Source organism: Glycine max, chromosome 7 (assembly GCF_000004515.6).
Source record: "Glycine max cultivar Williams 82 chromosome 7, Glycine_max_v4.0, whole genome shotgun sequence".
NCBI lineage: Eukaryota > Viridiplantae > Streptophyta > Magnoliopsida > Fabales > Fabaceae > Glycine > Glycine max.
This window is the reverse complement of record NC_038243.2, coordinates 43,931,287-43,955,623: the sequence shown is the minus strand read 5'-3', so window position 1 is coordinate 43,955,623 and position 24,337 is coordinate 43,931,287. Positions and strand designations below refer to the sequence as shown.

The window sequence follows — 24,337 nt, the reverse complement described above, 5'->3', positions numbered from 1 at the left end:
ATGGAAATATAGTTCAGGCAGCAGAAATTTAAACATTACGGAGTTCAATTAAGCAATGGCATGGTTGTGTCAAAAGATCACAATTAGGGCCATAAACCCGAACAGGTTTATGCTCTTTTGTAGCACAAAGCTTTTTCAATGAAGCTATGATTGAAATATTTTTCTTTCTTTTTGGTTGTATTTATAAAATATACTTTTTTTAAAAAAATAAAAAATGTTTTATAAATTAATTTAAAATTAATGATCCATGCAACTATTGTATGACAATTATGGAGGCGAAACACGCTACCAAACTCAGTAAGTCACTGGATTACTCCATTATTTTTATTTTTGTATCAGTAGTGTCCCTCTCTTCTTACCAAAATAATAAGCACCATAGAGTGCTCGTTACCACAACCGAACAAAAAATAACCATCACAAAAAAATTCTTTTAGCCGGACTAGAAAGAAAAGAATTCAACAGTGAGAGCATAAAATCTAAATTCATATATTGAAATCCATAATTTGAAGAGAATGCACATAATCAAAGCAGCAAAATATCTGCTCAATAGATACGTAAACCATAAGCAATAAACAGGATAGGCATCGACTATCGACAGCAGAAAGTTTACATCTTGCAGCATCTATTTACAGAGGATCTCATATATTATTAAATTTGACCCTAGCGAGAACCGAAAGTGTTCTCTCCACTGTAAGTCATGTAAAGAAAACCATCATCGTCTTTATTTTCCTCATAAATAGAAGACATCAAAGCGGCTGCAACAAGAGATTCGGTTCATAAGTACAGCCAGAACTGCCAACACAATAATTTATGATTCAGCTTGAGTAGGGTCTGCTTACCAGTTGGAGGTAGAGTGTTATTGACAAAAACAAAAATAGCCTTCTCTGCACTGACCTTAATCCTTTTACGGACAACATAAACAAATTGGCCAACAGTCAAATCTGCTGGGACAAGGTACCTACAGCATCACAACAAAAGAACCAGAACCAAGTGAGAATCCACTAATGCACAGAATCATAACTTGATGTGGCCTAACTTACCCAATGCTATATCAATCTTTGGCAAATATATTATTGAAATGAAGTTATGAAGTGGGTGCAAACTAGTTCATAAAATAATCTTCTACACACAAGTAATTAGCACTTAATTATTTACGTTAAAAAAATATACTTGATAAATACAACCAAAAAGAAAGGAAAATATTTCACACATGCATATAAAGTACACGCCTTTGGATCACAGAAAGAAGCATCTGACAAGGCTAGAAAGAACAAGTAGCAAACTGACGAAAGAATACACTATCTTAGAATTTAGGCTTAAGACATGGCTCAACCCCACAAAATTGGCTTGTGAGGAATCTTCAAACTTTATAAGCTCTATTAAGTCATATCTCTAGTTGATGTGGGACTAAATATCACACTCAAGGCCACAATTAAGGCAGACCACCAAAGAAGCTGCAACTAAGGCAACCTGGGGGTAACCACAATTAAGGTGGCTTTCCAACACTCCTCCTCATGTCCAGGGCTACCGGCCTGGAGAGTGGCAATGCAGGTTGCCCAACAATAGATATAGGATAAACTTTGATACCATCTTATATTTTGGGCTTAAGGCTTAATTCAACCCTACAAAATCAGCTTGTGAGGTGAGGACTACCCAAACTATTTAATCTCTATTTCACTTTTTCTGAAGTATTTAACTCTTCAAAGTGTGTGTCTTCCCTGGTGAAACATCCCACAAGGTCTTCCCCATTAAAGGTTGGCAGTTCCACTATCTTAATTTTCATATGATACTCATCCTAACCTTGGAAATTCAAATTTGACCCCTGGTTAGAAGAATTCCCTTCCTAATGAGGGGAATTCTCATTTTCCTGACAACTGTTCTCTTCCAAGCTTTTTGTTAGGAACTAAAAATAGAAATGAGAAAGAAAAGAAAGATTTTATTGAATTGAATGGAAAGAACAAAAAATAGGAGAGATCTCTCCTCAAAGGGCTTCCTCTTTACCAAGGATTTCTCCTTTCATGAAGAGCAAAAGCTTAATCTACAAATGATTACCGAATAGAATGAATCCTTTTCCCTTAATTTCCCCTATTTATATCTAACTAAGTCCTATACCTAACTAATTAGCTGCTCTATCTGACTGTATTTTGTAACTAATTTTCTCTTCCTTTCTATTCAACTCCTAACATGCCGAATCCTCTAATCCATTTGCACCACAGCATTTGCAATCCTGCCACTTTTTCCTCCAAAAAATCTCAGATAATGAGAAACTCTAGCCATTGTCAAGTGATCAACTCACTGGTCTCAGATCTCCCTTCCCACTGATACATTAGGTAAGATCAAAATATAATGCTTAACACAGAAATCATACATAATACAGCAATACACTTGCTGTCCCAGGGACAGAAATGTACTCATAATAATTGCCTCCAATCCATCAATGGATCCTTCCCAACCCACTTGGATCTCGGTTCCCATCAAGTGCTGGGGCATTAAGCTGAGATCACCAATATATGTACAGTTTACTTATACATATTTCAAGTGCAACTGGTACTCATTATTAATATATTGACTTTGCTCATAAAAACAAAGTATCAATTCTGTGTGGTTGCTCTGCTTCCTATTTTTCTACTTTCACCACCCACCACTACTATTACATTATTACTGACACAACAAATATAGAAAGCCCCCAAAAAATCTTCACAGAAAGCATAAACCAATTTCAAGCAAAATAAAAATAACAATCATACCCTTGAGACAGCAAAACTATAATTAAATACAATAGTGTAAGTGGAATATGATAAAATCACTAACTTCTTCTTATCGATGTCTGGGATGTCACTTCTTTCAGCTTTCTCAACAATCACCTGCACACAATGACTGCATCTCAGTAAGAGTGTCTCAAGAAAATGCAAACAACCAAGCTATCTATACAGAAATCTTACAGGTATTCTATCAGGATACTTGTCTCTAATGCGAGCAGACTCAGCCTGCCTTCTTTCTGACATGGGGGAGACCAAAAAGTTCAATTCAGGAGTTGAAAAAGAAAAATATGCAACAAAGTATGCCTTAGATATAAAGAGAAAATACAATACTCATAAAAGGGTGAAACAAAAAAGATTGTCCAAGGGGAAAACATAAGGTGCATAGAGAAAGAGGCATAAAAGAAAAAAATATCCATATTCAGTATTCTATTCGTACAGAGAATAAGCAAGAGATCCTTTTGAAATTGTCTTAGAATAAATAATCAAAATCAACTAGATTTTCATTTAGATGAATTATCCTTTGCCATAATTTTTATTTTCGACAGAATCCAAAAGGCATCGATTTTAAATTCCAGGAATCAAAAGGTTAGAATTACAATTTAAGTCAGAAAGGTTTTAACTGTACTAATTACGCGCAAACCCTACTAAACACAAGGGTGGGGTTCGGTGAAAATACATTAGGCCAGTTTTGTTTCAGTGTTTGTGTTGTGGCAACGGAACGAATCATGAATAAGGCCACAAATAGAAATAGCAGAGTAAAAAACAATATAAGAAAAGATTAAGAAGAAAAAGAGTACCCAAGGGATGTTCAAGCTTGAAGGGGCTTTTGGCCATGGTCTCTGAAAATTTCAAACAGAGAAACATTAGAAAACATAATAGCGAAGAGAAGGAGATGGATGGCGTGTGTAAGGAAGGTTGAAGAAAGGATTTAGACATACCGAACAAACACGTAAAGATGATTGATTGGGGAATTAGGTTGAGACTCAGAGAAGAGATGAATTGAGACGGAGAAGAAAGCTATTATTATCACTTTGCCATGTCACCTTTCTTTTCTTTTGTTTTTTATTCAAATTCGGATGGAATGTCACTTGCGCTTTACTCATTCCTAAATAATGGTTTTTGTCCTTAAAATAGTAACAATTTTATCTTGAAAATTTAAATTTTATTTTATGAAAGTGAAAAAAATTAAGAAATAAATGAATTTATCACACTTTTTTTTTACTTTCAATAATTAAAATTTAAATTTTCATAAATAAATTTATCAATATTTTACACATTTAAGATGAAAATGATTATTTTTTTTTATATTATTCTTTTTAAAGCAAAACATTAACATTATAGTTTTCAATGAACAAAATTTAATTAATGTCAACAAATTAAATCAAATTTGAAAAAAATACATAGTGTTATAATTTCACCACATGTGTTATACTTTCTGAGTGATTTTAAATGAATTATCCAAATAGTCACCACATGTGTTTATTTTTTAGTATAAAAGACATTCGTTGAAGACTGTGAAGCGATTAAAAATGATCATCTGTGATTGAATCAATACACATATTATCATCATCATCATTATAAATAAATTTGTTAATGAAATGAAATTGATTTTGTTTTTTTGTGCATCCTTGGCTTCCCATTGAATCCAGAACTCAGTTGGGGGAGGGCCACTGTGTGAGTCAGATCGTACCAGGACCACAATGCCATTGGACAGTGCGGTGGATGTGGTCTCCATAAGCTAGCTCTTCACACTACACTTCCCATTCTCACATCCTATTCTTCCCTCTCTCTTTCTATTCTCTAGTGCATGTCCTCTCTTAAGAACACACTCTTCACAAAAACATATATAGTACACAGTAGTCACATGATGGATAACTGTTACCCTACTCCTCCTTCTTCAAGTTCCACACAAGCTCGTCACAGCTGTGAGGATGATGAGGCTTCAAGCTTGAAGAAGAGATTCCTTAAAAGAGCCAAGGAACACAGGTCCAGGCTCTATATCCTAAAGAGGTGCATTATTATGTTACTGTGCTGGCAAAAGTACGAGCAATATTGACTCTCACACCACATCCTCTCTTTAGCAGGTGGATACCATTAACTACACCAACCCCACTTTTTTATTTTTTAAGTTAAACTTTCATGTTTGTAAATAAATCACTATATAATGGTTTTACTCTTACTCAGAGAATTTCAATGACCATGTTGATGAGCACTTTATTGCACCTGTGATCACTGTCTGAAGATTATTCGTTTCAACATTAAAGGAGATACTAGCTAATTCAAATTAATACTCAGGTTTTATTATATGAATAGTGTGACAAAAGGAGAGGTGAGATATCACTTGCAGGATTTACACGTTATTATGTAAACAGACATTACTCGACTCAACTTGTTTTCTAGTGTAAAAGAAGGTGAAAGAAAAGACATTATTTCACATGAGGATACGGATATATCGAGGCTACCAAGTAAGTAGTAAGTACACTTGTGGTTAATTGGTAAGACTGAGGTCAAGTATAAGGTTTGCCTACTTTTTCTGCTTACTTTGCCAGTTATATTACATTAAGCTATATAATAAATTCATTAAGCTATATAATAAATTCATCTAAGAAGCTTCAACTTTTCTCTTCCTTTTCACCAATGACATCAATCATTTTTCGCTTTTTAACTCCCAAATTTCATCTTTGATTTCTTTTCTTTGTTGTTGCTAGTAATTAACTACTGCCCTTAGCTTTATTAGTATGCGATGAGTGCTAGAAACAGAGTACAAGACTTGTGTATATGTTGTTGTTGTTTTAATTTTTGGTAAATGACTTGTGTATATGTTGTTTGACATAAAACAATCCACGAGCCAACAAGCTTTGGGAAATTATTATTGATACATGCACGTGCTTATGGTACTTTACCTAATTAATAAATAATATACATTTCATTTCACATGATCGTATAAAATAATACTTAACTAAATTATGTATTAAAATAATGGTTGAAGCAGCCTGATATAATAAACGTAGTGAATATAAGCCATATATATGTACTTAAAATGTCAACCACTAATCCACTGTTAGCATGTCTGGATCAATGGCACATTGATTAAAAAACTAACTATTTTTTTCATGGTAAAAGTAAAATAACAGAGCTATTTCTGATTTTTCATGTGTTTTTTTACGTGATTTTGATTGCCCACCATGGAACCAAACACACCATACCTTAGTGACGGATTGAAGGATATAAGTACAAAGTTTATTTATTTAATTAAAAAATACCTAACAACACACTCTTTTAAACACATCTTTCTATTTACTTCTACTGCAATCACAAAAAAAATATAGTGTACATGTTTAGATCAGATTCAATTTTTCCAAAATCAATTCTATTTTCTAGTAGAAAGCTAAAGTAACAAATAATTATTTCCATTTTTTTTCAATTTTTACTATGATTTTAGGAGTCGGAATGAACTCTGGTAACTATTCATTATTCGAACACACTAAGCGCGCGTGTGTTTGCTTTGTTGGACATATGTAGTGACATGAAATTCAACACGTGTTCACTGCAAAAGCAAGACAAGTATGCTTCAAACCGAGGTTGGCGAAAATGTAAGTTTGGACCGAAAATCCAAACACACACTAAGTAAAAGGTTGAAGCATCAAAATTTGCTATGATCTACTGCGAGTTGGTTACAACTAGGATCCAGAGACTAAAAGATGAGTAATTGATGTAAAAATTGGAAACTAACAATTAATGTTTTTTTTTTTTGTTAAACTGGGAGAAATAGGTGGTTTTGGAAGAAAACTGATGCAGATCTAGACATGCACTGCGATTCGATACTGCCTATAAATTTTCTGGACAAATATTAAATTTGTCTATCAAAAAACAGAACGTACTTGAAGACAGCGTGTAAAAACAACGCTACATCCTTATGCGGGCATTTATTTTGGAATTGACATTTGGCCAACCCTTTGATCTAATTTGATATTCCAAGCTTGAAGCTTCCCGCTAGAATTGGAGATTTTGAGTGTTTATATTTGGACTCCTATGCCCATCATTTTTGGGGCCTGTCCCCAAAATAGTGTTCAGATGACTGTATAAGGAAACGTGCATTTCTAAAACATTGTATTACTTTATTATTGTTAGAAACACAATGTTCTAATAGTACTACATGATTCTGTAATTTCTGTTCATGTACAATGCAAAAATAGGACAATTGCTGCGGCTGTTTTGAGTTTGCTGCCATTTATATACTCTCTTGAACTCTTTCTTTAATGAACTATAGTAATTTAATCATGTTTATATCGATTTCTTCAAAGCTTAGTGCAATCTCAGCCAGCAATTATTGGTTAATTAGTAATCCAAATTTTCACGAAATAATTTATAAAGAGAATTAGAAAAGATTGTAATTTTAAGTTATTTAATTATTTATGAAATATTTTATTCCCCTGCCACTGCCATCATAACCGGTGGTGCCAACGTGTTCATAAAGTAAAACTTTTCGTTCGAAAACGTGTGCGAACAAATCTCCCCCTTAGTTATGGGCATTACTGGCGGAAATACTACAAGCAAAACAACATAACATGTCACAGCCTCACAGGCATGCATGGGAACTAATTAACGCTGTGGATGCTAACCTATTATCACCAAAAGGGGAATTTAGGTAGAACCAGCTGGCAGCTCAACTATTTCAAAAAGAGAAACACTGCATAAACAATTTATTAAAATTCATATATCTTTGTGTAACATTAGTTTAACTTTGAATTTGTACAGGATTTTTATATCAAAAGTTTCTATAAACAAAAAAATCAAATATATTTTAACTAATAGTGACGTTAAATTTAAATTCCTTGAGAAATATCTCTATTCAATTTTTGAGTGAGAAAACATGGTTGAAATTACCAAACACTTAAATCAATTAATACGAAGTTGTTTCACTAATTATGATTTAGATAAAAAGAGTTAGCATTAGATTCTTCGAATGAGTTTTGTTATCTATAATAATCCTATCTTGATCGAATAAAATTGACTTCTTTAATTATGGTCAAGACAAAAAAAAAGTAATTGAAAAAAATCTCACTAAAAGAGTTATCGATAAAAGCAATGGATACTTCCCCTGATCAAAAGAAATATAAACACTTCTATATACATCTTCTAATTAATTTCCTAACATAATTATGGGCAAATCTACACATACTGTGTAAAAAGGATCTAAAGTCATACGAATCAAGGACAAAATCCCGAGATGGATGCATTAAAAAAAAAACCAAAGAAGCCATGGAGATTTGAAATTCTTTGAAATGTTAATTAGTAGACGTGACAACCTCCTCTTCCATGGGATTTTATGGATTCTGTTCATTAGTTTCCCTTTTTTCTTAAGAAGGAAAGAATATTAAATTAATCATGAATTGAACAACTACGACCGCTCTTGCTAAAAAAAAATCAGGAAAGGAAAATCTGTCATATAAATGATGAATCATGAATATAGTTTCCTAGTTTCCTATGAGCTTCCTTTTATGGATTTATACCAAAGATCGTTTCGTTTTTTATTAATAACTAACTCCACTCACAGGTATCTATCTATCTATCCATCTCTGCCTTTGAATGTGGAAGAAAGTGAAGATCCATTCGATATTTGACGAAATCAAACTTTTTGCACCATATAGATGTTGTTGATAAACCAAATAAAATTGGTTGAATTGAAAAATGAAAATCCATGACTCAATCAAATCACCACAATATTCACAAATTCACACCAACCACTCACTAACTTTCCAAAAGCCATTTCCTATTTGAATTTCAAATGTTGTTGGCAGCAGACCAACTTACCCTCTAAGGCTCATAAATATAAAAACCTGGAAGCAAGGCTCGGTTTCTTGTCTCACTGGCCTTCTCTTCTAGTCACAATTCAAAATATGCCTTTCTCCATTTGTTTCCACTCTCAAAATTTAATGTGCCCCTCCTATTTTTTGCTTGGTCGTTGGCAAATTAAATGCCACCTTATTTGACGCTCTGCATCACTCTGTCTCTGTCCATCCCTCTCTCTTCCATTATATTTTAAGAATCTCACAGGACACTATAGTTACTCCAAGGGAACATAATACCACCTTCTTCATCAAACTTTCCAAGTATTATGTTTTCTGGTGATGGATATATTGGAGTTACCATAGGGGTAAGCTTTTCTTGTCACATTCATTATTAACCAATGGTTCTTTGTTTCTTTAGAAAGCGCAGGAATGAAAAGTGGTGGAGGATCACACTTCCAACGTATAATTTAAGAACTTGAGATATTGGTGCGGTTCAATCAGAAGGCAGTGTTTTATGATCCAAAAGCTCTGTGTTATTTGATTGAGCCGTGCCAATATCACATGTTATTGATCTCGGGCTATCACATTTTTCTTCTCTGTATATGGAAATCTGCAGCACAAGGTTTTTTTTTATTATTATTTTATATGTTGATTGTTGCATGTTCTTAGAGTTCATAAGTAGCAATGGAACTGTAAATGAATGTTGACAAAGAGAGTAAGTGCCATTAATTGCTTTTTATCTTCTTCTGCAGATTTGATCTTCATCATGCTTGCTACTTTGCGGTGGCCACCTTATTAGCATGTTTTTGTGTGTCTCCGAAAAGTGGTGATCAGTTTTTTGATGTGGAATAGTGTGAATTGGCATGGTAGGTAGAAAATTTGTTTTAACTTTTGTTTTTTCTTTTCAGGGTGGTAGTTAGAGGCGGATCAAGTGGCAATAGGCAAAGATAAATTTTTCTTTACGTTTACTTTGCTTCTGTTTAAAGGTTCATCTTTTTTTTTAGCTGACAATATCCCATATTTCTCTTGCTTTTACATTTAATTGTTTTACATTATTTAAAGGTGTGAACTCTGTTTCGGTTCTCCAAACAAGTATTTTGATTCCGCAATAAAAGGTTAGATCGAATTCTGATTAATTGGTTTATGTACCTCTGACTACAATAATGCCTTAGCAGTTAGCAGTTAGCAGTTAGCAGTACTGTACGTACTTAGATATTAATTCCAATAATTTTCTTGGTGATACAAATTGTAATCCTCTCCTACTTATCTGTTTGTAATATTCTTTATTTGGATTAACAAAATTGTTTAAATTCAATTTTCTTCTACAATAATGGATATTCAATATAAAAAATATATGGACCTTCCTTAATAAGCTTTCAAGATGAAAAAAGAAATTCATTTTAATATTAAAAATATAATTATGAAATGAATCTATCATTTTATTCAATCCCTCACACTACCCTTTGTGACAAGTTTAAATGACATTTTTTTGTGATTTATTTTTAGTGTTGTATCTTATCCCAGGTTTATACGGCTAGGACTAATTTAACAAAATCTAATTTGACGTGGGGCAATTACTTCCTGCACCCCTTTTTTTGCCTCTACATCCCCAAAAGACAATAACACCCTTCTTGTTACTCTGATGCCGTAATGCACAAACCATTGCAGCAATGACCATCACAAACCCTTTAACCCCATTGTGGTGGCAACAACCTTGTCAAAACGCAAGGGAGCCATATCACCCCTTTATTACGGGCATCTTAAAAGTGTACAAATATTTTGAAAGTTATTCTGGAATATATTTTTTTATACTCTAGAATAGATATTAAAAAAATTATTTTGAAATAGTTATTTTAGATTATGAAAAATCCTATTCTAAAATAACATGTCATGCTTAGATAAATAAAAATTATAAATTTGGCTGAATTATATTAAAAAATATTTTAATAAACTTTTTTACAAAAATTATTAAGTAACTTAAAAAAGCGTGTCTTAACTTTTTTTAAACACTCATTGAAAATAAAGTTGACAAAATGAACGGGTTGGCCTTGCCGATCCATTGGACCAAATGTGAAAAGTGAATTGAATTAAGTTAGTCCATATTTTATATGGACCTCATTTTTTGAAGTCCAAGTATGCTCATAGGCTGGCCCATATTGATCATTTTACTCTTTTTTTTCTAAATTATTCAAATTTAAAAGAAAAAATAATAGTTAAAAATATATTAGACCAAAATAGGTCCAATTGAATTGGGGTCTATATTGCTTGAATTCAACCTTGCACGGTGGGTCAATAGGCCAACTCGATCTATTTCGCCAGCTCTAATTGAAAATCATAATTTTATAGATTACATTATCTATCTATCTATATATATAAAATCTGTCCAACCACCATTTTTTTATTGACGTGTCATTTGGTGGTGTGTTGTAGGTTTTTTTTTTCTTCTTTCTGCTTTGCAGGCTGGGCCCACGCCTAGTTTATTTAATAACTCTAGCTCTTGATTTTTTAGTTTCAACAATAGCTTAAGAAATTTTTATCTTCATACATCTTTTTTCCCACTTAGATTTTCATGAAATAAATAACAGAATAAAAGATTACTTGTTCTCGTTCCACACTTCACAAAAAACACCAAAATTAAGAATGGCTATTTGTGAGATTTGTAAACTCAACAGTGCAATTCGAGAATTTTTCTGCGGTTCATGTTTTTAGAGAGCAAATATGCAAGCTGATTCTTTTGCCAAGCATGGGATGTCAATTAGCAGAAACTCTATTATTGATTTTTCAATAAAGTCTTAATTTGGGTTTGGGGTGTTTGCCCAACCCTCCAGCAAAAAAAAAAAAAGCAAAACTGAGAATAGATAGTGAGGTAAAGAAAAAAGAAAAAGTAACACTTTAGGGAACGAACAAATAAAATCATATTAAATTTGTAAGACAAAAGTAATAATTATTATGAAGCGTTAGACATGGCAGAGAACGAGAATATAAAGCCCTCCAGCCACGTAACAAAAGAAAGGATTGGTTGGTTGCTACTATACTCTTTCTTTTTCATTCTCTTTGGCTCCCAAGCAGCTACCCCTATATGTCTATATCATATTATATCATCCTACTAGTCTCATACTACGTGTATAGCCTGCACTACACCACTCGTGTGTTTTTTTTCAGGTTTCTGAATATTGCACCACTGCTTTAGTTTACAAGGTTGCACTCCACAATGCGTTTTCATCCTCCCCACAACGCTGGTGAACTTCTTTCATCCTCTCAACAGATCTGCAGATCCCACTGCATTTCCAATCAAACGAGGCGACACAGATGTTACCAGCCTGCGCTTTCCACTCTCAATCTGCAGGAGGGTAGCACTACTACTGTTAAATAAAAAAAACTTCAAAGTCTGTTAATAATTACATGGAAAGCGATCATTATGAGGAAAGAATCATAACATGGCATCTCAAAGTTTGAAAAGTATATGAACATTCAGATGCAAAGTTTTTATTGGTTAATCAGATTTATATATAATGATTCTGAAGTATTGGATCAATGATAATGATGTCATGCGAATTATCAACATACCAGGGGGTGTGCCACAACACATTTTCCTATCATCAACATGATCCACATCCAAACCAATAAACCAAGATCCCAATGAGACATCTTCATTAGCATATTTATGCAGCACATCCCTGGCGTTATAAAATCAAACTGTCAATCAATAAAAGAAATACAACGTGCCAGATTAGTTGGTATGATATTCAATTATATACTATTAGAGAAGAGTTCATGAAATTGTTAGTCTGCACTTGTTCCTACCTAATGAAAATCTCAATTTCATTGACATCCAAAATTGTGCAAATTATAGGGGAATCAAGCTCATGAGTCATACCATGAAATTATGGGAAAGAGTGATCGAACGGAGATTAAGAAAGGAGACTCAAGTTACTGAGAATCAATTTGGTTTCATGCCGGGAAGGTCGACCATGGAAGCGATTTATTTATTACGGCGGGTGATGGAGCAATATCGCATGGCCCAACAAGACTTGCACTTGATTTTTATTGACTTGGAGAAAGCGTATGATAGAGTGCCTAGAGAGATTTTGTGGAAAGCTCTAGAGAAGAAAGGGGTTAGGGTTGCATATATTCGAGCTATCCAAGATATGTATGATAGGGTATCGACTAGTGTTAGGACACAGGGTGGAGAGTCAGACGATTTTCCCATCACAATTGGTTTACATCAAGGGTCAACCCTTAGCCCCTACCTTTTTACCTTAATTCTGGATGTCCTTCCGGAACAAATCCAAGAGATAGCGCCGAGATGCATGCTTTTTGCAGATGACATAGTCCTCCTTGGAGAGTCGAGGGAGGAGCTGAATGAGAGGTTGGAAACTTGGAGACGAGCTCTAGAAACACATGGCTTTCGCCTAAGCAGAAGCAAATCGGAGTATATGGAATGTAAGTTCAACAAAAGAAGGAGGGTTTCTAACTCAGAGGTGAAAATAGGAGACCATATTATCCCTCAAGTCACACGATTTAAATATCTTGGGTCTGTAATACAGGATGATGGGGAAATTGACGGGGATGTGAATCATCGCATTCAAGCAGGATGGATGAAATGGAGAAAAGCATCGGGGGTGTTATGTGATGCAAAGGTACCGATCAAGCTAAAGGGAAAGTTTTATCGGACTGCGGTAAGACCGACGATTTTGTACGGAACAGAATGTTGGGCGGTCAAGAGCCAACATGAGAATAAAGTAGGTGTAGCGGAGATGAGGATGTTGCGGTGGATGTGTGGTAAGACTCGACAGGATAAAATTAGAAACGAAGCTATTAGAGAGAGGGTTGGAGTAGCGCCTATTGTAGAGAAGATGGTGGAAAATAGACTTAGGTGGTTTGAGCATGTAAAGAGAAGACCGGTAGACTCTGTAGTGAGGAGAGTAGACCAGATGGAGAGAAGACAAACAATTCGAGGCAGAGGAAGACCCAAAAAGACTATAAGAGAGGTTATAAAAAAGGATCTCGAAATTAATGGTTTGGATAGAAGTATGGTACTTGATAGAACATTATGGCGGAAGTTGATCCATGTAGCCGACCCCACCTAGTGGGATAAGGCGTTGTTGTTGTTGTATTGACATCCAAACATCCCCCTTGCCTTTGTGAGCTTTTAACAATTGAGCAAGGAAAACAAGACTTACTGATTTATCGATATATAAGCAGCCAAATCTTGTGAAATGGCATATAATTGTCCTGTAGCATGACGGAAGTACTTGTTTCCCACCTCTCCAAACTTCCAGTATTCTGGTTCATGGTATTTCACTCCCCTGTGGTAAGACAGTTACACTAGCAAGTGGATATAAACTATAACTTAAGAAAATAAAATACAGGTTTTGTTACTTCTGAGCAAGGACAGGACCAGATTTCATGCACCCAATATACACCCGAGGTTTCCTACGATGCATAGTCAGAGCCAATCCAAGTGTTGCTGAGATAGAAAAATAAACAATAAGCACAGTGAGGAAAGTGATGGAATATTTATATAACAATTATGGCAGCTTAGTTAATGAAGTATCTATTATGAAGTGTGAAGAAAGTAGTCAAACAAAACCTAAAATAATGAAGAGTCAAGTGGATTTTTTGCCTTTCATTCTTATGTCTATTTGTATAAAAGTCCATCCAATTAAGAAAACACTCCAAATACAACTATGAGCACAACATAATAATTACATGAATGTTCTATAGAGAATGTGCCAGTTTTCAATATGTAACACTGCAGAAAGCATAAAATATAACACTTCAATATACCAAGGACAAGAAGAATCTTAAGCATTGTCATGGCTTAATTGGAAACTTACCTAATGGTGCCTGGTCAATCCTATTGCAGATAGTTTATACTAACCTCAAACTTTTTAATGCAAACAGTTAAGGAAACTACAGAGAGATAAATGAAATTAGCTGTGCTACAAGATCGGGGATTACGTTCTAGATTAAAAATTGACAGAAATTTCAAAGTCCATTGTTGAGTCACTTGTTAATACATCAAGAGTTTCAATCCTATTGCAGATAGTTTATACTAACCTCAAACTTTTTAATGCAAACAATTAAGGAAACTACAGATGGATAAATGAAATTAGCTGTGCTACAAGATCGGGGATTATGTTCTAGATTAAAAATTGACAGAAATTTCAAAGTCCATTGTTAGTTGAGTCACTTGTTAATACAACAAGAGTTTCAATCCTATTGCAGATAGTTTATACTAACCTCAAACTTTTTAATGCAAACAATTAAGGAAACTACAGATTGATAAATGAAATTAGCTGTGCTACAAGATCGGGGATTATGTTCTAGATTACAAATTGACAGAAATTTCAAAGTCCATTGTTAGTTGAGCCACTTGTTAATACATCAAGAGTTTCTTCCATAAAATAATCATCCCTTGGATAATTAATTTTCGGTTAAATTAGTTTTTTAGCCCTCTTATTTATTATTTAGGTTCAATTTTGTCCTCTAGTTTTTTTTGTTCAATTTGATCCTCTAATTTTTAAAATTGATTCATTTTTTTTAAGATGTGCATTTTGTGGCGGTTTAAAACCACTTAGTGGTGGTTTTAAATCACTACAAAGTGTGATTTCTTATAATTTAGACTGAAAGACCAAATTGAATCGATTTAAAAAATTAGAGGATCAAATTTAACCAAAAAAAAAATTAAAAGACCAAATTGAATCTAAAAAATAAATTAGAGGACTAAAAAGCTAATTTAACCTTAATTTTATTTCATTAGGCAATTTTACTAACAATTACATAAAAGAAATTTCCTAGTCTATTTAAATCTAATATCATTTGGACATATGTTCCAAAAGTTAATTGACAAAGTAAAAATTAAATAGGATTTCTAAAAATCATTTCTGAAGTACTCTTCCTCATTCAGTTATCATATTTATAGAACATTTGTAATAAATGATTTGTTGTTCTTTTATAAAGACATGAGGTTATTCATCTCCATATATAATCATAAGTAAGAACTGTGACTTAGATTTATCACTTCAATTTATCATAGTTACTTCTCCCATAACTCTCTGCATATCATATTATCATTATTAATTGTAAAGACTGAATATTTTTTCTATTCACCTAAATTCACATGAACATCGTCAACTTTGACATAAAATTCTGCATCCCACAAGGCAACAGCAATTGAAAAGTAGATCTTTGTCTTAGCTGATAGTTCTAGGTATCCCTCAATGTGGTTCTGCTTAACACAAATGTATATTGTTTCATCAACAAAAATAAGCCAGCACAATATAAATAAGATATAGGATTATGTATCTAAATGAAAAGAGGCAGGAGAGAAAGATCACCAGCCTCAAAAAGTCAGCATGAAGCCTCTCCTCTACTTCAATAGCTTTGTCAAGAATGCACCAGATGTAGAACTATAGACCAAAAAGGCTAATTAAATCTCTAGGTTATCGTTCATTTAACATCACAAGGAAATATGAATTCAACCAACCATATAGGAATTCATCATGGATGACCCCAAGGTTTCATGACATTGTGTCATTGATTTTTGACAATAATTATTTTAGTCCCCTCTACTAAAAGAATGAGTATACTACCAATCAACACAATAAAAAGCAATCCTGTTGGATAGAAATAAACACAGCTTGCATCAGAATGAGAGAACTCTTAGCAGTATAAACAGCTTTAACAGAAATAGTTAGTTAGTTGGCTGAATTAGTTAGTTAGCTTTTCAGTTGTAACAGAATTCAAGTTGCAGATGTATATAAGCTTCACCATTAATGAATAAAAGCTGCAAGCTGTAGCTGATCATTTCTTTCTGATAGTTACAAACATCCATCTATATGCTGTCCTATTCATTCTAATATGGTATCAGAGCTCTTCTAACGGAGAGTTCTGCTGCGCATACCTTTCTTCCTCTTTTCTCAACTATCCACCATGAATGAAGTTTCAATCAATAATACAGAAAGCTACCTATACCTTCATCCAAGCGAGAACCCGGCCATAGCTCTCGTTTCCCCAGTATTAGACTCAACCAATTACCATTCATGGAGTAGGTCCATGGTTACTGCGCTGAGTGCCAAGAACAAAGTGGAATTCATTGACGGAAGCGCACCTGAACCGTTGAAGACAGATAGAACCTATGGAGCTTGGCGCCGGTGCAACAATATGGTCGTATCGTGGATAGTACACTTGGTGGCCACATCCATACGGCAGAGTATACTCTGGATGGACAAAGCTGAGGAGATTTGGCGAGATTTGAAGTCACGGTATTCGCAGGGAGATCTTCTGCGAATCTCCGACCTTCAGCAAGAGGCATCAACGATGAAGCAAGGTTCACTTTCAGTCACGGAGTACTTTACTCGTCTGCGTGTGATCTAGGACGAGATTGAGAATTTCAGACCTGATTCGGTCTGCTCGTGCAACATCAGGTGCTCATGCGCTGCTTTCACCATCATCACTCAACGCAAGCTTGAAGATAGAGCCATGCAATTCTTACGAGGTTTGAACGAACAGTACACTAACATTCGTTCTCACGTGCTTCTCATGGATCCTATACCTGCCATATCCAAAATCTTTTCTTATGTAGCTCAACAAGAAAGACAACTGCTGGGGCACGCAGGACCAAACATCAACTTCGAACCCAAGGACATCTCCATAAACGCGACGAGGACAACTTGCGATTTCTGTGGGCGCATTGGTCATGTAGAAAGTGCTTGTTATAAGAAGCATGGGGTGCCTGCAAGTTATGATGGAAGAAACAAGAATAACAATGGAAGAAAGACGTGTACCCATTGCGGCAAGTTTGGGCACACAGTAGATGTTTGTTACCGGAAACATGGATACCCGCCGGGATACAAACCCTATAGTGGAAGAACCACCGTAAACAACGTGATAACAATGGAAGATAAAGCTACAAATGATGAAGCTCAGCAACATGAGTCACAAGAGGTTGTTCACTTCTCCCCTGAGCAGTACAAGGCATTACTTGCCTTAATCCAGCAGCCGCCGGCAGGAAGCACGGCGCAGTCCAAACAAGTTGCATCAGTTTCCTCGTGCACTGTTAACACACCATTAAACCCAGGTAATTCACTCTCTACCCAAACACATCACACCTCCTGGATCCTAGATTCGGGAGCAACGGATCACGTAACCTGTTCTTTGCATAATCTCCATTCCTACACGCAAATCCACCCGATCACAGTGAAGCTTCCAAATGGTAATCTCGTTCATGCTACTCACACAGGAACCGTACATCTTTCATCCAATTTAATCTTACATAACGTGCTCTACATACCCACTTTCACATTCAATCTTATTTCAATATCAAAACTCGTATCTTCTAATAATTATGAACTAATCTTTTCTTCTACATCGTGCGTGTTGCAGGAAGCGAACAATCATATGAAGATTGGTATAGTTGAAGCAAAGCATGGCCTCTATCATTTGATACCAAACCAGATAACTACCAAAGCCATCTACTCTACCCTTACTCATCCTAGATGCAGCATCATCCCCATAGACCTATGGCATTTTAGAATGGGACACCCATCGAATGAAAGGCTACAATGTATGAAAAACTATTATCCTCTTTTGAGCAATGATAAAAATTTGGTCTGCAACACGTGTCACTATGCAAAGCACAAGAAAATCCCTTTTTCATCTAGCAACTCGCATGCATCTCATTCCTTTGATTTACTGCATATGGATATATGGGGTCCATGTTCAAAGCTGTCCATGCATGGTCATAAATACTTCCTAACCATTGTAGACGATCACTCGAGATTCACGTGGATACATCTTATGAAATCTAAAGCGGAAACGCGACATATAATCATCAACCTCATTGCTTTCATTGAGAGACAATATAACGGCAAGGTCAAAACTATAAGGAGTGATAATGGCGTAGAGTTTCTCATGCATGAATATTATGCATCAAAGGGGATCGTACACCAAACCACGTGTGTCGAAACCCCAGAGCAAAATGGTATCGTAGAACGCAAACATCAACACTTGCTCAATGTCACACGAGCACTCCTCTTTCAGGCAAACTTGCCACCTGCTTTTTGGTGTTATGCTTTGCCGCACGCTGCATTTCTAATCAACTGCATTCCCACACCATTCTTAAATAACATTTCACCTTACGAAAAACTGCATAAACATCCCTGTGATATATCTAATCTCCGTGTCTTCGGATGTTTGTGTTATATCAACACAATCAAAGCAAATCGGCAAAAATTTGATCCCAGGGCACACCCATGCATTTTCATTGGTTTCAAAACTCATACAAAAGGATATCTTGTGTATGATTTGCATTCTCACGATGTTGCAATATCTAGAAATGTTACTTTTTACGAAAATCATTTTCCATACCTGCCTGAAACCCAACATTTAAACTTAGATAACTCAATCCCATCTCCATCTCCGAAACCCTTTTCCGGCAAAGAGCTTGACCCACCAGAAGAAAGCCACTCATCACAACCCATAATACCAATACACTCCTGTGATGAACATTCAACCAAACAAGACCCTTCACACCCTAGGCGTTCAACACGATCAAGACATTCCCCGACATACCTTCAGGATTACCACAGAGTCCTTGCTTCATCTACACCAGAAGCTTCAGTGATTGTTCGTTATCCACTAAGCTCAGTACTTTCATACTCGCGCCTCTCACCTGCCCATAGGAACTTCGTGATGACCATCTCACCAGCCACAGAACCTTCATCATATGCCGAAGCCTCTCGCCATGACTGCTGGGTTAAGGCAATGAAGGCCGAGTTACAAGCTTTGCAGATGAACAACACTTGGAGACTCACACTTCTTCCTCCTCACAAGGCAGCTATCGGATGCAGATGGATTTACAAGATTAAATACCGGGCTGATGGTTCCATAGAAAGGTATAAAGCACGCTTGGTCGCCAAAGGTTACACTCAAATGGAGGGGTTAGACTACCTCGACACATTCTCTCCGGTGGCAAAACTCACCACCGTTCGTGTTCTTCTCGCATTGGCAGCGCAAAATCAATGGCACTTGCGACAATTGGATGTCAACAATGCGTTCCTCCATGGAGAGCTTGAAGAGGAAGTGTATATGAAAATTCCACCTGGCCTTGAAGTTGAAAACCCGAAGCTTGTTTGTCGTCTTCAACGGTCTCTCTACGGGCTTAAACAAGCCAGCCGACAATGGTTCACAAAGCTATCGAGTTTCTTAGTCTCCCATGGGTTTCAGCAATCTAACTCGGACCACTCTCTCTTCTTAAAAGTCACTAAGTCAGCCACTACCATACTCTTGGTGTACGTCGATGATATCATACTCACGGGGAACAGTATGCTGGAAATACAAGATATCACCACCCTCCTGGATCAAGAATTCAAAATAAAAGACCTTGGTGACTTGAAGTTCTTTCTGGGACTCGAGATTGCCCGCACCAATGATGGAATTCATTTATGCCAACGAAAATATGCCTTAGACATTTTGTCTGATTCAGGTATGCTAGGTTGCAAGCCACACTCGACACCCATGGATTATTCCATGAAATTGCAGATGCACTCAGGGAATTCCCTTTCTGACGAGTCCTCATCTTCCTATCGAAGACTAATAGGAAGACTAATATACCTCACCAACACTCGCCCAGATATTGCGTACACTGTTCAACAACTCAGCCAGTACATGTCGGCTCCTACCACCACTCATCTTCAAGCTGCTTTTCGCATATTGAGATACCTCAAGGGTTCACTAGGATCCGGGCTCTTCTTCGCAGCAACCGGGACTCCCCAACTCCGAGCCTTCAGTGATTCGGATTGGGCGGGTTGTAAAGACTCTCGAAAATCCACCACAGGGTTCCTTGTCTATCTGGGTTCTTCACTCATTTCGTGGCAATCAAAGAAACAGTCCACCGTCTCCCGCAGCTCCTCCGAAGCTGAGTATCGAGCTCTCGCATCTACTGCCTGTGAGCTGCAATGGTTAACGTATATTCTCCAAGACATTGGTGTAGCATTTATTCAGCCAGCCACTTTATATTGTGATAACCAATCTGCAATTCAGATAGCAACAAATCCCGTTTTCCATGAACGCACCAAGCATATCGAGATCGATTGTCATATTATCCGCCACAAAGTCACTGCGGGTCTCGTCAAGCTCCTTCCGGTCTCATCCTCCATGCAACTTGTGGACATATTCACCAAAGCTTTACGACCAGCCACCTTTCAGCACCTTTGTAACAAGCTGGGAATGATGAATATCCATTCCCAGCTTGAGGGGGGCTCTTAGCAGTATAAACAGCTTTAACAGAAATAGTTAGTTAGTTGGCTGAATTAGTTAGTTAGCTTTTCAGTTGTAACAGAATTCAAGTTGCAGATGTATATAAGCTTCACCATTAATGAATAAAAGCTGCAAGCTGTAGCTGATCATTTCTTTCTGATAGTTACAAACATCCATCTATATGCTGTCCTATTCATTCTAATAAGAACAACAAGTATCTGTTAAATACAATTTGATGGTTAGGCCACAAAACAAGGTTCTTATGATCAGATCATATGAGAAATTAAGTGCAACATAATTATCAGGTAAACACACCAAAAAAGAACATTGAATATCAGGAAATCTGACCCGTGACCAATCGTATGATTATGCCCTTTTCTTCCTCCAACTTCTTTCTTTCCACAACTAAATGATGTTCCATTAGAAACCAGGATCAGATATATGAGGCATATGGAATCACTTAAATATGCTAAAGGAGATCTTTTAAGAGAGGAAGAACTAGAAAATGTTGAAATATCAATCAATCACCTTGTGGCATCCAAGTTGCATGAACAGTATCTCTGTGCTTCCTGCTACTAAAAGCTGTATTGATCCCTATAACCATGAAATATTTTTTCCTTGGAGTTGATTCAAATGTCTCTGGTTTCCGAAATACAGCACAACCATTCAGCATAAACCAAGTAGTGAAGCAAATTTAAGATTCAGCTCCAAAGTAGATATTGTCTTACTTGGTTTCCTGCAATTCATGTATAGAAACGGATTTAGCATTATAGTTATTTGATAAGCATATAAGTAAATATAGTGCAAACAAGCATTGGCTTGGCTTACTTGACAACATTCTGTGTATTTGAAACTTCCACTTGACTGTAATTGGAGCTAGGCCTTACAACCTTTGGACAAAGGCAAAAGATCAAGCAGAACATGCCATGATCTTTCTTTCATAAATAACAGAAGATGCAGCTAGTAGTTATATCATATATGCCTGAGATTTGAACTTTATCTATACTAAATTTCAAAACCCACTAGAGTAAAATATGTGTGAGATAAAAAGCACTCTTGCTTTGCACCTAATACCTAATCTTTTGAAATAATTGGTCCAGAACCTTCTCAGCCAAGCAAGAGTTCAACCCTTTCTTCCCTTGTTAATATTTTAATTAAATTAAATTTAAGTAAATACAATGTATTGGTGGCATGTGCCTGTTGTCCAAAATTCAAATCCAAATGAGATGGCATATCAGAGACAAGAATACGTAACATTTGGCCCAACATACTTTGGTTTTTAACCTGCCGAATGGTATCGTGTAATCTATGTAGCCAACCTCACTTAGTGGGATAAGGTTTTCTTGTTGTTGCTGTCTTCTCCTTAAAAGGAGAAGTTGGGCCAAATACAATCCTTGTAAAGCTCTTAAAAATAAATGTATCCTTTTTTTAATGAACAAGACCCAAAAGAGAAAACTTCTATAGAAACTAATTAGAGGAGTTTCTTATTATACAAACACTACCTTAGGCATGCACTTGGCAGCTTAATTCTGAAGGAACATTCACCCCCAATGAATACAGTTACCAAAAACAAAGGTCCATTAGTGACATTTCCCCCATTCCATTATGCATGTGTATACAAATAATGAACTAACCAGTAGTATTTCCTGATCATTCCATGGGGAGGGTACTTTTAAGGTTGTTATAAATTCCAGTAGCAGTCAATGACAGTCTATTATCTATAATATGGGATAGGGGGAAAGTCCAACACAGAATCATAGCAAAAATACAACATAAGTAAAAGTGTAACTGATATACTTACTAGATTTAGATTACAGCCCTCAGAGTTTAGTTTTATTCTTTCAATCTCAGTAGAAGCCCTCGAAATTTCTTTATATTCAGCCATCGACCATATCCTGATATACAATTGGGGTTAGCATTCCTCGCATATGATAATGATTATCTCATTCCAGACTTATTTTAATAAATACTAATAGAGTAGAAATTGGACAAAAAAAAAAGGACCTCTACCTTCAGTTTCTGATAATAAAGGCAGAGATTGTGAACATTTAATTTATAAACCCAGCTTCATAGTTGGATATGTGTTCTCAAACAAGCAGGGCTAAAATCAAGGGAGATGAAAAAATGTCAATAAATTGAGGATCACGGGTCATGCATATGAAAAGAAGCATTCATTTAATTAAGCTCACCCCAATGTCTTCATTCAATTAAAACTTCACGATTTTCAGCAACTACATATAAAGAGAGAGGGAAGGGGGAATAAAATATAGATACCCACCTATCCCTTTTTTTGATTCAGCGGAACATAAGGGAAAAAAAGAAAGTGAATGAGAGAAAAGAATAAAATGAGTCTGAATTAGCTTTGGGCATTTAATGAAACCAATCAAAAATCATAGGGGAAATTGAACAAAAATATTTATACAAGTATGGATTAAATGCCCCATGGCAGAAGGCACAGGCAATGAAAGATTCTTCCTTAGAGCATAACCCCCTTTGCAGCCTAGAAACTCCATCACTCACAGTCACACAAAACAACTAAAAATAAAATAAAATCAAACTTGATGCTGAAATATAGAGACCCAGAAGCACAAGTACCTATTGGTAAAGAACATTCCAGCACAGAAGCTTGCCACACAAAGCAGAAGAGCCCATTTCCTATGTAAGACATTCCTTCCACTCACTTCTACACATGCTCCCTTGCTCTTCATAGACATTCTCCTTCTCTTCTTCCTCACCTCACTATAATAACCAGAAATAGAAACAGATAATAATGCACACAGTATAAAAAAAAATACAACGAGAAACAAAGATGAAACAAATGCAAAAAAAAAAAGAAGCAAACTTTACAGCTTCTGTGGCAGCCAGCCACTACCTTGTTCGTTGGGGGCAAAAGAGGAAGAAGACCCACTAAGGCCCCCGCCTCTTTAAATCACAAACGAAATTCAGAACAACACTTATAAGTTATAACAACCAAAAACGGCTGGTGTGAAGTATGAAACAAATTTATAAGTCAAATCTATGGAGGAGGGGTATTTTGTTTGCTTATAATTTGCCTTAAAAAGTGTTGGCTGGTGTGAAGTAACAATTATTTTTACTAGGCACTTGAGGTTTTCTCGAGAGTGGGTTGAATCCAGTTCAGATGGATCCCACCCGAGTCTCTTTAAGTAAAACTAGTCTGAATCACCATGCAATTCAACAAAATAGTTGTGCCACTCAATAGTCAATACACCCCTAACGCTACAGTTTGTTTTGTTTCCCTTTAACGCACGTGCAACTGTAATGCTGCCACGGGTTAGGCTGGAGAGGTCAAGGAGACCTCTACCATAACTGAAGAGGATAAAGATGATATTTTTTCCGTCACAACTCTACAAAATACAATTCTGCTAATAATATCAAACGTCATGAGGTATTATTATTTATTTTTAGGATAAATACTTAATTTAATCCATTAAAGTGTAATTATATCAGATATGAGTTTCATCGATGAAAAATTATTTTGATTTGTGATGATTAAAATGT

The 24,337-nt window shown here is 35.8% G+C and overlaps 2 protein-coding genes and 1 non-coding gene across 7 annotated transcripts; 1 reads left to right on the top strand and 2 right to left on the bottom strand.

Annotated features, from left to right (window-relative positions):
• Nucleotides 1-462: 462 nt before the first annotated feature.
• Nucleotides 463-3,847, bottom strand: LOC100500023 (uncharacterized). Of its 2 annotated transcripts, XM_006582792.3 has the most exons (6): nt 3,701-3,847; nt 3,560-3,601; nt 2,943-2,998; nt 2,812-2,864; nt 840-958; nt 463-755 (listed from the first exon to the last, which is right to left on the bottom strand). In XM_006582792.3, the coding sequence occupies exons 2-6, from the start codon at nt 3,594-3,596 to the stop codon at nt 661-663; spliced, it is 360 nt and encodes a 119-aa protein (XP_006582855.1). In that variant the 5' UTR covers nt 3,597-3,601; nt 3,701-3,847; the 3' UTR covers nt 463-660.
• Nucleotides 3,848-9,021: 5,174 nt separating this feature from the next.
• On the top strand, nt 9,022-9,125 carry MIR171C (microRNA MIR171c). Its single transcript, NR_048754.1, has one exon. It is a non-coding gene; the product is annotated as a microRNA MIR171c (primary transcript).
• Nucleotides 9,126-11,477: 2,352 nt separating this feature from the next.
• Nucleotides 11,478-24,241, bottom strand: LOC100792032 (probable beta-1,3-galactosyltransferase 2). 4 transcript variants are annotated; one of them, XM_041017474.1, is made up of 11 exons: nt 23,691-24,240; nt 23,414-23,557; nt 22,620-22,713; nt 21,647-21,708; nt 21,547-21,554; nt 21,347-21,457; nt 21,167-21,223; nt 13,956-14,024; nt 13,738-13,840; nt 12,122-12,231; nt 11,478-11,916 (listed from the first exon to the last, which is right to left on the bottom strand). In XM_041017474.1, exons 2-11 carry the CDS (start codon nt 23,530-23,532, stop codon nt 11,867-11,869), a joined length of 783 nt encoding a protein of 260 aa, XP_040873408.1. In that variant the 5' UTR covers nt 23,533-23,557; nt 23,691-24,240; the 3' UTR covers nt 11,478-11,866. The 4 variants fall into 4 exon arrangements, 3 of the variants coding, with proteins under 3 accessions (XP_040873408.1, XP_040873407.1, XP_014633746.1); XM_041017473.1 differs by having other exon boundaries at nt 13,738-13,863; nt 13,937-14,024; nt 23,691-24,236; XM_014778260.3 differs by having other exon boundaries at nt 11,478-11,894; nt 13,738-13,863; nt 13,937-14,024; nt 23,691-24,213.
• Between the last annotated feature and the right edge of the window lie 96 nt (nt 24,242-24,337).

Coding starts and splice junctions, on each gene's coding strand:
- LOC100792032 (XM_041017473.1), bottom strand. CDS start 23,532: ATGTCTATGAAGAGCAAGGGAGCATGTGTAGAAGTGAGTGGAAGGAAT. Junction 21,709..22,619: donor AGGGCTGTAATCTAAATCTA/GTAAGTATATCA, acceptor CTTTGTCCAAAG/GTTGTAAGGCCTAGCTCCAA. Junction 13,864..13,936: donor GGTCCTGTCCTTGCTCAGAA/GTAACAAAACCT, acceptor GTCTTACCACAG/GGGAGTGAAATACCATGAAC.
- LOC100500023 (XM_006582792.3), bottom strand. CDS start 3,596: ATGGCCAAAAGCCCCTTCAAGCTTGAACATCCCTTGG. Junction 2,999..3,559: donor CAAGCTTGAACATCCCTTGG/GTACTCTTTTTC, acceptor CCCCCATGTCAG/AAAGAAGGCAGGCTGAGTCT. Junction 959..2,811: donor CCAGACATCGATAAGAAGAA/GTTAGTGATTTT, acceptor GTGATGCTGTAG/GTACCTTGTCCCAGCAGATT.